The sequence below is a fragment of the Meriones unguiculatus genome, chromosome 3, assembly GCF_030254825.1.
Source record: "Meriones unguiculatus strain TT.TT164.6M chromosome 3, Bangor_MerUng_6.1, whole genome shotgun sequence".
Taxonomy (NCBI): domain Eukaryota; kingdom Metazoa; phylum Chordata; class Mammalia; order Rodentia; family Muridae; genus Meriones; species Meriones unguiculatus.
The window spans coordinates 37,152,404-37,168,428 of NC_083351.1; the positions used below are offsets into that span (position 1 = coordinate 37,152,404).

General features: G+C 51.8%; 1 protein-coding gene across 1 annotated transcript in view; it reads right to left on the bottom strand.

Annotated features, from left to right (window-relative positions):
- The window catches only part of Gabbr2 (gamma-aminobutyric acid type B receptor subunit 2), a 325,955-nt gene that overhangs the window by 148,153 nt on the left and 161,777 nt on the right, over nt 1–16,025 (bottom strand). Inside the window, exon 4 of the mRNA XM_060379878.1 lies at nt 1,736–1,837. Coding sequence (XP_060235861.1) covers nt 1,736–1,837 — 102 coding nt within the window. The remainder of the gene's footprint in view (nt 1–1,735; nt 1,838–16,025) is intronic.

The following is a 16,025-nucleotide window of genomic DNA, read 5'->3' on the forward strand; positions in this document are numbered from 1 at the left end:
AACCTTGGCAACACAGGGAGCTGCGGGCAGCTGGTAGAGGTGTCGCCAGAACCCAGCTGAAATTCCAGCCTCCCACTTCCCCTGTAGGTCTTGAGGGGTTACCCAGCCACTTTGACCCTCAGTCCCCATCAGTTCCTGTCAGAGGAAGTTCAAAAGAGAAAACAATGGGCAAGGGGTCAAACCCTGGGTCAGCGGCCAGCCCCGCATTGGTGGCCAGCCAGGGCTGGAGGCTGGCAAGGCTGGGTATTTGGGCTGCTGTTTTCGACACTGTTTGCATCTTTTTTGGTTGAACTGGGTTAAGGAGTGGGGCATCCTGCTCCACCCTGGATCTCGATGCCTCAGCTCTGCGCATGCTGCCTTTCAACTCCAAAGACCTCAGAACTCAGCTGGGCCTCAGAGGCCAGAAGCTATTTCAAGCGCCTGTTCTGGGGAGATACTCTGTGTGTGGCAGAACAAGATTGGCACAACAGGGCACCCTTCCCCACTAGCCTGAGCCCTCCAGGCTCTGCAGGGCTCGTCTAGACCCTGCGACAGCAAAGTCTTTGACAACATGGAGGGACAGCTTGGGGTGTGGCCACCTGAGTTGTCCCCAGGTGCTTTTCCTTATCTGCAGGGACTCCCCAGGGCCAAGGCTCCGTTTACTTTGGAGGAGACCAGATGTGCGGACATTCTGGTTTGGCTCCTCGACTCTGGTGCTCTGGATCTCCATCAGCAAACTGGCAAATCTTATAACCAATGGCTCATAACTGCCACCTTCTGTGTCAAGGGGAACCTTGGACCTACTTGAGTCAGACAGCAGCAGCTGGCACGTGGGATCTCCATGCCAACAACTTTACCCATGGCCTTGAGGGAATGGGAGGGAGAGAGAAAGGAGTCCGAAGCAGCTCTGGGTACAGGTGTCTGCCTCCACCCTTGGGAGGAGAGGGACTGCTTAGCTGAGTGCATGGCCGTTGGGAAGTTGCCCAGCACTCTCCAGCCTCGAATCACCCCGGTACCCCCTCCCCCAATGCCACAAGCTCCTTGGAACTCTGATGCTCCCTGTAACACGGCAGAGCATCCCTGCCACCCTTGGATCTGCAGCCCTCTCTCTGCAGCCTGCTGCCTGGGATCCTGCTGGGCCTCTGTCGACCGTTCTCTTCCTTAGTGTCAGGCCTGACCCCTTCACCCCCTGGTGGCATGGTCATTTCTTCTCCTTTGCCCTAGACCTCTTGTTTCCCTTGAGAGTGGACCTTCCTGGCTTGCTGTGACAAACCCGAGGGCACTGGGTGTGATGATATCTGGGAGACCAGGAGAGGAGCTAGGGGCTGCTTTGCAGTAGACAGTGAAATGAAGATATATTTGCAAAGGGGAGGGACCTCAAGTTGTCTGTCTCTGTCCCTAGAGTGCTGATGCTGGATGGGATCAGGAGATGGGCTCTTAGCCTTAACAGCAATGTTTTTGGATGGGCCAGACGGCTCCCGGCTCTCGGCCCTTTTTGAGAGAGATGGCATCGGTGGCTGCCCTGCTTGCCATTCAAATGCGGCTGACAAGTGAAATCACCACAAGTTCCAAGGATGCAGACCCTGGCTACCAGTGGCCTTCCCCAGAGCCAGACAGCAACCAGTGGGGAGGCTCAAAGAGGCTGAGTCCTGAGGTTTGAGTTGTCAGAAGGAAGAGCGGCCCACACTGGAGTCAGGGCCGTGACAGAGCCTGTGGCCCCGGGGTCATCACTGTCCCTATGTCAGGCTGCACCTACCTTGAGCTTTTTGACGCTGGTGCAGGGGTCATTGGAGAAGCTCTCTGTGTCTGAGATCTCGATGTCCTCCCCGTATAGGACCCCAGTCAGGTCATTCCTCACCTGCGGACAAAGATAAACCAAGAGCTTAGGTGGGCTGCCTCCAGGAAGGACTCACTCATCAGCATTGGCCAAGTCAGGGAGTGATTCTCTCCATGCACAGAGGAGAGAGGAAGCTGTCCTGCAATGGACACTTTGACATGATGCCAGGCAAGGCCAGGGCCGCTCAACCCGACCTCAGAATTTCTTCAAGAGGCGACATGAAGATGCTGGGCCAGAGCACCTGTTGCCTGGCCCGAGTCAGGCTGTCTAGTGATACCTTGTTTATGCTCTGTTGTATAAACTCCAGTATGACTTTCCGTTGTATTGAAGACATTGCCAAGACTCCTAGAGGAACAATATGGGGGCAGAGTGAGGGTGACAATGATGGCATCTGGCCATGAAGTTTCAACCTGTGTGCCTACAAGGGAGAGGGCTACCAATCTCCATATCCTCATGCCCAGACATCAGGAATTTGGGGATACTGTGGCACCCTAGATACTACATGCCTGGATACCTAGATGCCTTCTAAAGACAACGTCTGCCATTCCATTGTTGTGCTGGAAATGGGCCCAGAACACTTTAAGGGAAGAAATCAGAAATGCAGGCTTTTACAGTACAACATCCCCCATGTTTTCTGGTGTTGATTTGTGTTTAACGTTTGGATTCAACAGAACAAACCTGAAGAGTGGATCTGGCTGGAAGCCATAGCTAGGTGCTCCTGACATGCAGCAATGGGCCCCGTACCATAGGGCTGTTAAGGAATAGGTGAGAGGCCAGACCAAGCTTCTGGGTCCTGCTGTTCCTGACTTGCTTGTGACCTTGTTCCCTGGGTGTGACCTGCCCCTCTCTGAGCCTAAGAGGAGGAGATTCTGAAAAGCATGTCTTGCTCATTCTGCTGGGATGGTCATTATCAGAACCGGACACCAACACGTGTGTGTGTGTGTATGTGTGAGGATGGGAGTACCTGGGGCCCTTGGGAACCACCTCTGGGAATGTACAGTGGTTCAAGATTCTTGGAAACAGAATGGCGGCACCTCAGAAAACCAAACATCTGTTTCCACCTGGTCTAGCATCCCACTCCGTGGAATAATAGCCACAAGAAAAGACAGTAGGGACTTGATGCATATAGTCCTGTATCAGCTGGTTTTTTGTTTTTGTTTTTTTCATCAACATGTCAAAGTGTCTGATAGAACAACTAAAAGGAGAGAAGGTTTTAAGTTTTATTTTTAATATTTCTATCTATCTATCCATCTATCTGTCTATCACCTGTCTACTTAGTGTGTGTGTGTGAATGTATGCCGTATGTGTGTGGCTGCCCGTGGAGATGTCCTGGAGCTGGAGTTACAGATGGTTGTGAGCTGCCCAACCTGAGTTCTGGGAAATGGACTTGGGTTCTCTGAAAGTGTACTAAGCACTCGTAATCACTGAGTCCTCTCTGGAGCCCAAGGAAGGGTTTGTGTTGGCTCACAGTATGAGAGCTCACAGTCCATCACAGCAGAAGACGATGGAGTAGTTCACGGCAGTGGTGTGTGCAAAGGGAATTCTCACATCTCAACAGACTAGGAAGCAGAGAGGGCTCAGGCCAGAACTAGGGCCAGGTTATAGCCCTGAAGTGGTCCATTCCCTCCAGCTAGGCTACACCTCCTAAAGGTTCCACCCCCCCCCATGACACTATGAATGGGGGACCAAGGAGTCAAACACATGAGTCAAACACAAGGAACATCCAGGTCACAGGACATTGTGTACAAAAGCAAAAATGTAAAAGCAACCCATAATGTCTGTTGCTAGATGGATATGCTAGATGGATATGCACGGTGTGCGTACACAGAGCGGCATGCTATGCAGCCTTCGCAAAGATCGAGAGTCCGCCTACATTGCGACATGGGCTAGTCTAAAGAAAGGCCTACACAAAAAGACAGTTACACAAATTACGTGGACTAGGCAAACTCCTGGGGACAGAAGGGGGACACTCACCAGGGGCGGGCAGATGAAATAGCATTTGATGCTCAACCGCTTCAGAGCCTCGGTTTAGGTATAACTGAAGTTAAGTACCTTGTGGAGACCCTGTCGTTTCGGCACACTCAGATGGCCAGAAAGGGGAAGCGTGATGTTCTGTGTACTTTACCCCAGTAAAAAGAAACCATCTACATTCAGAAGATCCGCCTAAAGCATATATCAATGTGGTTTTTGAACAGTCTGGCCCTGCGTGGCACTGGCCGCCAGGAAGCCACCACCAAGGAAGGGGAGCTAGAGTGCCAGTGGGAACCGCCATGCTTCATTTCCTCGAGAGGGTTCTGAACTTGACCTGATGGTCCTGGTGTTTATTTTGTCCTGTGGCTTTCCCTGGATGCTGGAGATGCTTCCTGAGGGACATTTTGCAACAGGAAGAAGTATCCCACTGTCCGTGATTATTGTCTGCGTCCTGTTGTGTTGGAGGTTCTGGGGACCGAGTCCAGGTTTTGTGACTTGCGTGAGAAACGTCTCCCACGGGCTCATGTATTCGGACATGGGGTCCCCAGTCGGTGGCACTGTTTGGGGGAAGCTATGGAGCCTTTAGAACATGGAACCTTGTTTGAGGGGTTGTAGCCTCCCCTGTGTCCAGTCCTTCCTCTCTGCTTCCTGTGAGGTTGAGAGGTGAGCTCTCAGTCTTGCCCCGGCCACCAGCCTTTCCTGCCATTGTGGACACTATACCTCTGCAGCCAATCAGCCCCCAAACTCTTCCTCAAGTTGCTTTTAGGTGTGGTGTTTTAATCACAGAGAAGAAAAGTGATGGACATGGCAGGCCTGGTGCAATCTAGGCCTGCTCCATCACTAAGCACCATTCAAGCCCCTGCTACTGTTTTTGCCTCTGTTTGACAGAAGACGAGAGACTAAGATGGGCGAAAGCTGCCTCTGCCATTACAGCTCAGTTCTGCACCCTCAAAGCTTCCAGCCATGAGCTGGTCTCAGTGGTACCTGTGGGGGGAGGGGGCACCGGCGGCTGGCTATGCAAATCAACCTGCTCACCAAGGGGCAGGCACAGTCACAGCCCAACTCTGTGTGTGCCACTCACATTTGGAGAGGGGCCCCTGCTTCCCTTGGACCTCTGTCTTCTCACCTGAAAATGGAGGCAGCAGGCAAACAGCTCACAGGCTAGCTTCCTGTCTCAGTGTGGAGCTGTGGAATGGCTCTGTAAGCTCTGGAGTTTGTGCATTTGCTCGAAAGTTAGAAAGAACCCAGCAGTTGGGGTCTCTGTGAGTGTGTCAGGAAAGGTGTGAAAACTTGCATTATATTTTGTTTTATAAGCAAACAAATCCATACTAAAGGAGGTCTCACCCTGCCCCCAATCTCGACTGTGAGCAACTAAGGGGAGATTCCCAGTCTGATGACCTTCCCACACCCCAGCAAAGAGTGCTATAAGGGACCCCCCCTCACATGGGGACCAGAAGATCAACTGCTCGGTCCCCAAGCGCCCAGGTTTGCAGAACCTGCAGGTTCTCCTGGGTAACGGGGCAGGAGTCTGAGCTGTTTGCTCTAGACTGTGAGTCTATGATCCTTTTCGCTTCTATTTAATAAAAGCAAGAATACGTTCTGGGAAAGTAAGAGCCTTTCATTCCCAGGTAGATAAAACGAAGGTGCTGATTGATATATGATGGGGCTGGTGAGTTCAAAACTGAGGAACTGGAAAACCACGCAAGAGCAGAGCATATGTTTCAGTGGCCCAGGACACTGGAGGCTTCACGGTCCCTGGGATCATGTGGTTGCTGCTCCCAGCACAGTGAGACAGTATCCTACCAAATATCACCAGGAAAGATCAAAAGCCCAAATCCCAAGCTATTTCTACCAAATGGGAATTGTGTTTGTATCATGGTAGAGTTGAAAGTTCCTACCAGGCGTGCTTTGACGGGACTTTGCATCTAGGAGGCACACGCCAGAGAACCATGTGATCAAATCGTGAAAACGATGTCTGAGAAATCCTCGCCATGTTCTAAGAAAGCTTACAGCCTTGGGGTGGGCCAGGTGGGCCAGTGTGGAAATCTCCCAGGAATCCCACTACCCCACACTGCTTTGGGTTCTGTGAAGGCTTGCCTTGCCAGGCTTCTGTCCCCACCATGCCGGGATGCCCACACATAGGACAATGATGTCCCTCCTGTCCTCACCAGTCCTCCACAGCAGCCTCGGATGCCTGACCTCCATCAAGGCAACATCGAGTCCAAGTTCAGAAGCCCCAGGATGAGGTCCAGTCAGATGGGGAAGGACATTTGCAGACCCCCAGCTGGGTCCCCCACTGGGGCTGAAATCCCACCTCCTGTCCAGCCACTAACTGGCTTTGGGACGTCATGCCTTCTTGAAGAGCACCCAGGGGCCCTGGATTTTCCGGGATGGATCTGTGTGTTCCTCCAATCTCATGTATTTTGTTTCGTGCTTGTTTGTGCCTGACACTGACATCTCTTCTGCTTGGGCACTGGGGAAGCTGGGGATGGGCTTCCAACATGGAGCTGACCCACTCATCACCTCTCTCTCCTCAGATGACTTCCCTGGGGAAGGAATGAGTACTTGTTGAGGCTCTTGAACAGAGTACAATAGAATCAGACCCAGGCCAAAAAGAGGAGCAGGAAGTATGCAGCCTGGATAGCAGCATGTGCAAAGGTCCTGGGGTACAGGAAGATGGTACAGAGACTAAAAGACTATTGAAGCTGGAAATAAAAGGGAGCCTAAAAGAAGGGTTGGAGGACAATGTTCAAATGGAGCAAGAAAGAAAGGAGAAGTGGGTAGGACTAGAACCCGTGGGCCTTACAATTTTTATTTTAAAGATCTGACCTAAATGCTATCAAAAGCTATTGTGAGAGGTCAAGAGAGGAGCTTGCCTGAGTGGAGCTGGGCTGGCAGTGGTAAGTCAGGGTGCTGTGGGCCCAATGAAGGGTGAAACATTGGGGTATATGTTTGGGACACTTATCTCGGTGCGAAAATCCAAAGGCTGGACCAGGGGAGAATGGGGGCTGCCAGAAGCTGCAAGTTACAGAGGCATTGAGGGTAACCGATAATGACTATTTGTATTGACTGCTGTGTAAGGAGTTATTCCAGCCACTTCAAGCAATAAGCACGTATTGTCTCCCTCCTCCCCAGGGGTGGAGAAATAGGGTGTGGCTGAATGGTAGCCCTGGTCGAGGCCTTTCTATGAGGCTGCAGACAAGATGGCGCTGCTCCGTCACTGGAAATGCTGCCATGTCTCAGGGCCACCTGAGGATGCCTGCTGTCTCCTAGCCGATTGGTAGGATGGTTTTCCAGGTGAGTCCAGTGAGCTGCTCAAGTTGCTGCACTCTGAGTTTAGGGGGAAGTGTTCTCAGCTGAAGCCCAAGGTAGAGGTTCCTCCCTCTTCAAGTCAGGGTCCCGTCTTTCCTCTCAGCTGGGGTCCTCTCCTGCCCTCTCCTGCCCTCTCCATCTCATCATTACAGCTTGTCTTGACAGTACTGACCAGGCAGCCATCATCCTACCAAAGGTCTCAGGCAGGGCAGGTTCAGAGCCAGCGAAGTTGACAGCCAAGGACAGGAGGCTGTGGGAGTACCGGAGACCGCCAAGACACCTACAGCCACTCGCAGGACACAGTTCCCATCGAGGCCACTGCCCCCGCTGAGGAACCTTCCAGAAAGACAGAGCTCCAGGGGAAGCTGGGGACAGAGCCACCTGCGCTTGTAAGTCTGAACATTCTAACTAGGTTAGAAATGAACTCAGAGCAAAGCGAGTCTCCAGCTCTCCTACGGAAGCCGAAGTAACCTACTTTGTCATTCAAATGCAAGCGCTATATATAGCGATGGATTGTGCCGAAATGTCACTCCTCTTACCTGACTAAAATGTGTAATTATAGATTTACTTCTGTTCATTCATGAAACGTGTCTTCACTTGATTAAAGAGTTCATTCAAGAGAAATCCATTAACACACGGAGTGTGTTCAAATGCGGCTCCTTCAATGCTGAGGGTGCTGACAGAGTTAAGATGCTAATTAGGCTAAATAGGTCTTGAAACATCCCAATGTTTGAATAATTCAGGTCACTTTTAGTGGGGCTTCAGCTCCCCAGGAACTATCATTAATTTAAACTAATTAGAAAATTAGCACAGAGAAGATCAAGGCAGGGAGAGATGGCTGACTTCAAAACGGAAGAGCTGTCACAGAAGAGAGAGGACGCCTGGCTCTGGACACCTTGTTGCAGCCAGTGAACCAACAGTTAGAAGGGCCAGGAAAGCAGATTCTGACCCAAAGCCAGAAGGAGGAAGAAGCAGGGGCAGGACGTGAGGTTAATGACATAGAAGATGAAGATGAAGAAGAAGAAAACTTGCTGGCGGTGAGGAAGGTGGTGGTGAGCTCCCCATCGCTGGAGGCATGCAAGCAGGAGCTGGATGCTAAGCAGAGACTTCCTTTTCCCTACTAATGTCTACGGGTTTTCAACACCTATGCTTACCCTACTTGCTGCTCCTTTTGGATGTTAAAGTTACTGAAGCAGCTCTGGGTAGCTGTAGGGGGTACTTTTTGCTTGCCCCCTCATCTCCCTGCTTAAGCTTTGGCACATGCACTTAAATTCCTGTAGAAGGACTCCCTGTGACAGAAAGGCATTCTTGTGGGAACACAGACCCACCTACTGTCAGATAAGTTATTGCTTAATACTGTGTAGCTGGAGTTGAACCTACGTGAAAAGAATGAAGTGCGAGCGTGTAAATGAAGGTGCAGCACGTGGTGGCTCATCTTGGCTGTGCACTTGATCTGTGTGGGTTTGTGAGTTTCCTTCCAGGAAACTCATTGAGATGGGAAGGTCCTCTCCGGGGTGGACAGAGCTTTTCCCACAGGGGCCCAAGTGAAAAGAGGGCCAAAGGAAAAGCAGCGCTGCTTTGCCTTATGCCTTTGCTCCTTGCTAACCCGTGCATCTGCTCTATTGCTGCCGCCGCCACTGCTGCTGTTGCCACTGCTGTCCTCCACAGACATCTGAACTCGGCTTCTTCAGCCTCTAATGTGGACTGCAGATGAGCAGCTCTGCAGGAGCCTCCAGGCCTGCAGAGACAGGTTGTGACCGCTGAGGTGTCCAGCCTTGTGAACTGAGCACCTAACAAGTTTTCAGCCTCTCCAGCATGCAGACAGCCGTTGTTCGACTACCCCAGCCTGCACTGTGTAGGCTGATGTAATCATCTCCTGTGTAAAACAGACTCGTCCTACCGGGCTCTGCTTCTCCAGCGAGCCCTACTGCTCAGTGTGAACTTTTTCCTGGGTAATGAACAAATGTCTGCTCACCCCAAAGAGGGAAGCAACAAAGACCAAAGAAACAGTCCCACTGGAGCCTGGTGCGCCAACAAGCTTGTTTATTTATTTACAGTTTGTGTGTGTATGTCTATATGTATATCTGTGTATCTATGTGTCTGTGTGGGTGTATGTGTGTGCGCGTATGTGTGTGTGTCTGTGGGTCAGTGTGTCAGTGTGTGTATGTGTGTCTTTGCGTGTGTTTGCGTGACATCAGATGCTCCCTCAGTCACTCTCCACCTTGTTTCTCACTGAACTAGAGTGCACGGAGTGACCAGACTGGCTGGCCTGAGATCCTCCTGCCTCCCTACCCCAGAGCGGGGACTCTGAGCATGTCGTGATGCTCCACAGTGACATCTAGTCAGCGTCTGCAGGAAGCTGAGCGGCATATCCACTTCTCTAAAGGAGACGCTCCATCGCTCCAGCAACCACTAACCGTTCATGCCCCTTCACGGCTGGGCCCTCACGCGTGGCACTCCTCAGCTTCGCCACGGTGGAACACTAACAGGCCAGCTGTTGTGCAGCTGTCTGTGGGTGGTCACGGTGCTGAGAGTTCAAGAGGACGGGGGTCGGGTTCCATCCAGAGGACAGCACTCCACACAGATGTGCGCGGATCCTCTCTGTGCAGCCGTGTGGGAGGGCACAGCTGTGTGCTAGCATCACTCACACCCTAATCCGGGCTGCCTGGAGGAAACTCGCTTTTTCTGTCCGTGATGGCACTCCTGTTTGTCCCAGGACAGGACGTACGGGGTTTCTTATTTCTCTGTTGCAGAAACCAAGAGCATGGATGGGAGAGTGGTCAAAAGCGGGCTTGACTTCAGGGCATGTGACAGGGGTTGAGGAGTGTGGTGCTTGGACTGGGAGCTGGCCTTGGGTCCACACTGCTCTTTGCACTAGCCTCTCAGACCCTGGGGTGGGGGGAACGGTTCCCTGTGCAGTGGGACACACAGGAAGCCTGTGAGGCCAGAGGATGCCCAGGGAGCACCAAATCCATTCGGACTTTGATGCCGGGGGTTGAGGGCTGGTTGGAGAACTCCTGTGCTGAGCTGTGAGGCAGAGTTGGTGTGGGAGCAGTGAAGTGACTTCCAGGGGTGACCCTTAGCTCCAGCTGTGGTGTCCACCCCTCTGTCTGATGTCCCAGTTCCTCCCATGGCAGCTTTCTCTCCCTCTTTGAGCTCAGTGCCAAGGCCCCACCCTCTCCTCTTTAAGATAGCTGCTTAAGCATAAGTAACCCTGGACAGATTCTGGTGGCCCTTCCCATTCTTACAAATCAACTGATACCCCTTTAGGGTACCCAAGTCTGGCTTTCCAGTTTAAACTCCTCCTTTCCTGGGCATTACCATGGGCACCATGTCTAGAACCTTCCGTCTGTAGGAAAGCTCATTCCCCTCTCTGCTAAGATCACTTATGACTCAAACAGGCAGCCTCCGCTAATAGCATGCTTCTTCTCCAAGACAGAATACACAATGACTGGCCTGGCCTGCTTGCCTTGACCTGCTGAGGAGAGCACTGAAGCCCCTATGACCAGGACATTATCTAGAGCTGCTTGTCCTCACCCACACCCTCCATCTTGCCTTGTCCTGTTCTCCCTGGAATCTGACTTTAATGAGTGGCATCTCTTGATCTGAAGTGTTCTGAGACTCCCAGTCAGGTTAGGCCAATGGGGGCCTCAATGGGTATCAGAAAAACAATGGGACCCAGGGGTGTAAGGGTTAGTGGGTGGTCCAGTGGGAGTCAGAGAGCCAGTGGGAGCCTGGCAGGAGGCAGAGGGCCAAAAGGACTCCAGAAGGAGTCAGAGGGCCAGGAAACCAGCAGGTGTGAAAAGGCCAATGGCAGGTCTCAGCAGGCACTAGCCAACTAATGAGGGGTCTCGGCAGGTGTCCGGAGGGCAACAGGAGCCCAGCAGGCACCAGGAGGCCCAAGAGGGGCCCCAGCAGGAGTCAGAAGGCAAGGAAGAAGAGTTAGAAGTTCAGGATCTTTCTGCTTGGCTTCTCCTCCTGTCCTCAAGGGCACCTGGTGGTGGTCCTGACTCCCACTATTGCTAGTCCTTGGAGTCTCATTAGCCTGATTGGTTCCCCTGGCCTTGGCCAAAAACCTTCTGTAAAATTTGCTTTTTTTTCTGACCCCTCCCCACATGACATGTTTCCTTCAGGGCCCTAAAGGATAAAACTCTCCTTTTGCAGGCTCAGGTTGCCGAAGGATAGCCTGATGCCTCGTCTCTCATCTTGTCATAAACCATGCAATCCTTTCCACCACATCTGCCCGAGTTCCCGGCCTCTCAGTCCCGTGTAAACGGCAACTTCCTATGAAGCCCTCTTGGGGGTTCCGGGCTCAGCTCTGGCCCTCTGTTGCTCCTCCTGGCTGCTCCTCCACCTCCAGCCTCATCTTCTTGGTCCTATAACCAGGAAGTTACTTGGGTCACCCTGAGAATCACTGAGATGCTCCCATGAAGTCCACTCAGACCCAGATTCCCCACTGCTCCTGAACAGAGATGCTGAGCTGTCTCAGCTCCCTCAAGGTCAGCAATGTCAACCTGTCTCACGCCCTGGCCAGGAGCCTGGAGCCGGCCTCATCCCGTGCAGGTGCTGAGTGTGCGTCTTGGGCGGACACCACCCCCAGTGCTGAGCAGGCTGCGGTGGCAGCAGGGCCCACAGTGTGCTGAGCTCAGCAGTTTGGACAGTGCGGCTTCACCAGGGATTGGGAATGGTAGCTGCCTCTGCGAGGCCCAAGTGGAATTTTCCAACTGGGATGCAGATCTGAAAGCCGGGACAGAATACTGTGGCTGGTTAACCACCCATCTGCCTTGGGCAGTGTGCAGGGAGAGGGTCTGGAGGCTCTGTGGGTCCCTGGAAGGTCTCAGAACTATGCCTGCAGCAGTAAGCCACGGGAGTGGATGAGTGAGACCACAGGATGCCCGCTGTCTCTGCTGTGGCACTGAGTGCTTGGTGCTCACTCAGGGGAGGCGGGAGGAGCATCACCACATTCCGGGTGAGAAGAGGAAGGCGTAGGGAGAAATGCCAGAGCACTCTAGAGGGAGGTGGGAACAGTGGAGGAGGCAGCACACCTCTCTCTGATGGGTGGGAAAGATGGGAACTCCAGGGGGCTCCCGTTCCCTTTAGATACTACCCTTTAGATACCTAGACCCTCACTCATGTCAGAATGTCACTTTGAGCCATTGGTGTAGACCTAAAAGGTATGGGTATGAGCGATTTGTGGCTAAGTATAATAAGACACAGAGAGGTTGAAGCAGCTGCCCACGGTCACACAGCTAGAACACACTGAACCCAGGACTTAACTTCAGTCTGATTTCTTCCTATGGTCCACAACAGCAAGGAGCAGCAATCTTCCTGCAATGGGCCAGAGCATATGTATTCTAGGTTTTGCTGGTCTTTTGGGTTCTGTCCCAACTAAGTTCTGCTGCTGTATCGCATAAGAAGCCATAAGCAACAGGGAAAGCAATGAGCGTGGCTGTGTTGTAAAGACCCTCACTGCACAAGGAGCTGTGTGCAAACACAGGGGCCATGGCTGGCAGAGCCTGTTCCAGAGCCCACAATTCTGAGCTCACTGCAGGCTGTGGGAGAGGGGAGCCATGCAGACCCGGAGTCCCATGGCTCTGCTTGCTGTATCCCTCTGTAGCCCTGGCCACTCTGGGGGAACAAGAGAACTCTGGAACCTCTTTACCGTCTGAAAAAGGGTACCTTCAGAGTTCACCCCAGGGGGTTGTAAAGTTAAAAATAAGATCATACGTGCTGGGTGGTGGGAGGGGCAGTGGCCCTTGTCAGGGACAGCTAATCAAAGAGAGGATGAGAAAATGGGCTCAGGGTTTAGGAACTGGGAGCAAGTGGTAATGCCACCCAAGAGGCATGCGCTGCCTCTCTGCAGGAACAAGGTGGCCTGCACCCCGTGAGGCCCCAGAGGGATGCACAGATGCCCCTGTGGGAGAGCTCTTTTCCCCACTCCCCGGAAGGAGCAGCTGTGGCGAGTCCCCACAGAGGGCCAGAGGCAGCTGTGCCCGGGCTGGATACAACAAATTGTGTGATGCGCTGTGTTCTGGGGCTGGCTGCCAAGCCAAGCCGGGGTGCCTCTGCGCCCCACCCCTCCACCGCCTGCTGCCCAGCTGCTGACTCACCAGCAAGGCATGGATGTGCCAGAAGGAGCCGAAATGGCTCTCTAGTGAAGCACATGGCTCCTGAAAGGGACGCATGGGGACCAGGAGGCAGGGAATGGCTTCTTCTGTTTCCACTTGAAGGTCGTAACCTTGGCGGGGCAGGGAGGATGTGGGGAAGCTCCAACAGTGCTAGGGGCCGGGATATGGATATGGTTACCAGACTAGGAGTCCCTGGCAATGGCAGCAGGCACTGCCCGAGCCTGGCAGCCATGATTGGCGGGAGAATTACTCATCAGAGGAGATGCTAGCTAACTTGAAATTTGAGAGGGAGAGGTCCAAGAAAACAAAAACAAAAAAACAAAACTGTGAAGCCAAATGATGTGAGGGCCAGCATAGAGGAAGAAATTAAAGGAGGGCCGTGGAACAGGAATTGCGGAAGACTTTTCATCTGTCTGTACACCGAAGTGCAAAGCTCCAGGCCGTCTTAACCATGAAGGACAGGAAAGCTGAGCACAGATGTCCGCCTCCCACCTAAGCTACCTCCTTCTGCAAGTGACAGAAAGGACCTTGCAAGGGAGTACAGAAATAGGAGAATCTGCTTCAGTGTTGGAAAAAGAGGAGCCAGAAGCGTCAACATGCCAGCAGTTTTGAGGAATTTCACCAGGTACGATGCCAAGGAGACCAGATTGAAGGCTGACTCACAGCCCTCCTTCCTGAGAAGGGGTGCTGAGCTGAGGGGAGAGTGAGTATGTTGCAGGGACTGACCGCATAGCCTAGGATGGGTGGTTGGGCCCTGGAGAGTAGGCTGGGCCACAGAAGGGATGCTGAGCCCACGGTGGGGGCGGGAGCGGTTAGCCCCCTTCTCACCATGCAGTCCACCGGCCTTCAGGAATGGCTTGGCCATGCTGTCCAATAGCAAGCAAGCAGAGCCTCCCAACACTGCAGGCAGGAGATCAACGGCAGAGGCCAGCAGCGACCCTGACTCTCTGGAACATCCGTTCCCCACCTGCCAGGAGAAACCATGGATCGCTGGAGCAGCTCGGTGTCACGTGACTCCTTGCCCCTGAGCTGCCTGTCCCTGGCTATGAGATCTCAAGACTCAAATGAGACGTTCAACAGAGGCAGCTAAAACAATGGAGGCCCAAAGAGAGTTCATTGATGCGAAACAGCCCCAGGTCAGGGAAGGTTCGGAGACCGTGAGCGGTAAAAGAGACAGGGAATGTGAGCAAAGGAAGGACTTCATCAACACACAGATTTGCTACCAGAAGTAAAAGAAAACTGTCTCATCCGTTTTGTACTTCAGAGATGAAGGAAAGCCAGAACTCTGAAATGCTAGAAATGGTAGATGCGATTAAAAAAACAAAACAAAACAAAACAAAACAAAAAAATGGAATTCAAAGGACCCCAGTAGAGCTGAGAAAATAATGGCAAGAGATGAATTGGATTATCGAATGTGAGAGTTAAGACACATTAGAAGCAGTCAGAAGCAAGAACACTGACAGCTGTGGAGCAGGCTAGCCTGAGGTCTCTAGGAGGTACTGTCTCCTGGATGCGGTCAGCGAGGGCAGACGAAACGATGCCAGAGAGAGAAGAGCAACACAAGGTAATGATAGAGACTCACTCTGGAATTAGAGGTGTTACTGAGGTGTGTGTGTGTGTGTGTGTGCGTGCGTGCGCGCGCGCGCACGTGTGTGTAATGATTTTCCCTGTAGCTTGGACAACAGCAACTTAAGGAAGCAAGGGATTATTCTGACTCCTAGTTTAAGGAACACAGGTTTCAGTCCGTGTGGCCAGAAAGGCATGGCAGTGGGTGTTGGGCAGCCAGTCACCTTCCTCTGCAGTCAGGAAGCAAGAGACAATGCTGACGGCCAGGTGCTCCACTGGCCTCCTTTTTGTTCAGTTCAGGAGCACAGCCCGTGGACTGGACCCAGCCATGTTTCCGTGGGCCTTTCCTCCTCAGTTAAACCTCTCAGGAAACTCCCAACAGGCATGCCCAGAAGCAGGAGTTTAGGCGATTCTAAATCTACCCAAATTGACACTGAAGACGAACCCTCACATGGTCCCAAAACAAAAGAGAAATAATTAAAGATCACAATAGGAAGACCGAAGTCTTCAAACAAAAGCTGCAATCATGTTTTAGAAAAAAAAAATACACAAATATCAGATAAGTTTTTCATTTTGTTTTTTCAAGACAGGGTTTCTCTGTGTAGCCTTGGCTGTTCTGGACTCACTTTGTAGATCAGGATAGCCTCAAACTCACAACATACATCTGCCTCTGCCTCCCAGAGTGCTAGGATTACAGGCATGTGCCACCACACCCGGCTAATATCAGATAAGTTTATTAATCATGCATATTTTAGCTTTATTCACGAAATAGCAAGGGAATGGAAGCAACTTATCCATCAATCAAAAGGGAAACAGACAGTGAAAATCTGATAGATAATGAAATATATGGTTAACAAATAATATGTGGATAATAAATAATACATACGAATAAGTAAATAAATGGATAGTGAAAATATACAATGGAATAACTATTCAGCTCTAAAAAAATGAAATCACAAAATTTTCAGAAAAATGGAAGGGCTTAGAATGTATATTAATCAAGGTCGCACACCTTCAGAAAAATAAAAATCCCCATGGTTTCCCTTCTCTGTGGAAAATGAGAGCTCATGTGAGTACAGCAGAACTCGGAGAATGGGGGAGGATTAGGGATGGGGAGTAACCAGGGCGGTAACGCACGCCTTAGTCATGAAAAAGGAGATAACGCTATTTTTCTACTTTGATCTCTGTCCTGTGTGTGTGTGTGTGTGTGTGTATGTGTGTGTGTGTGTGTG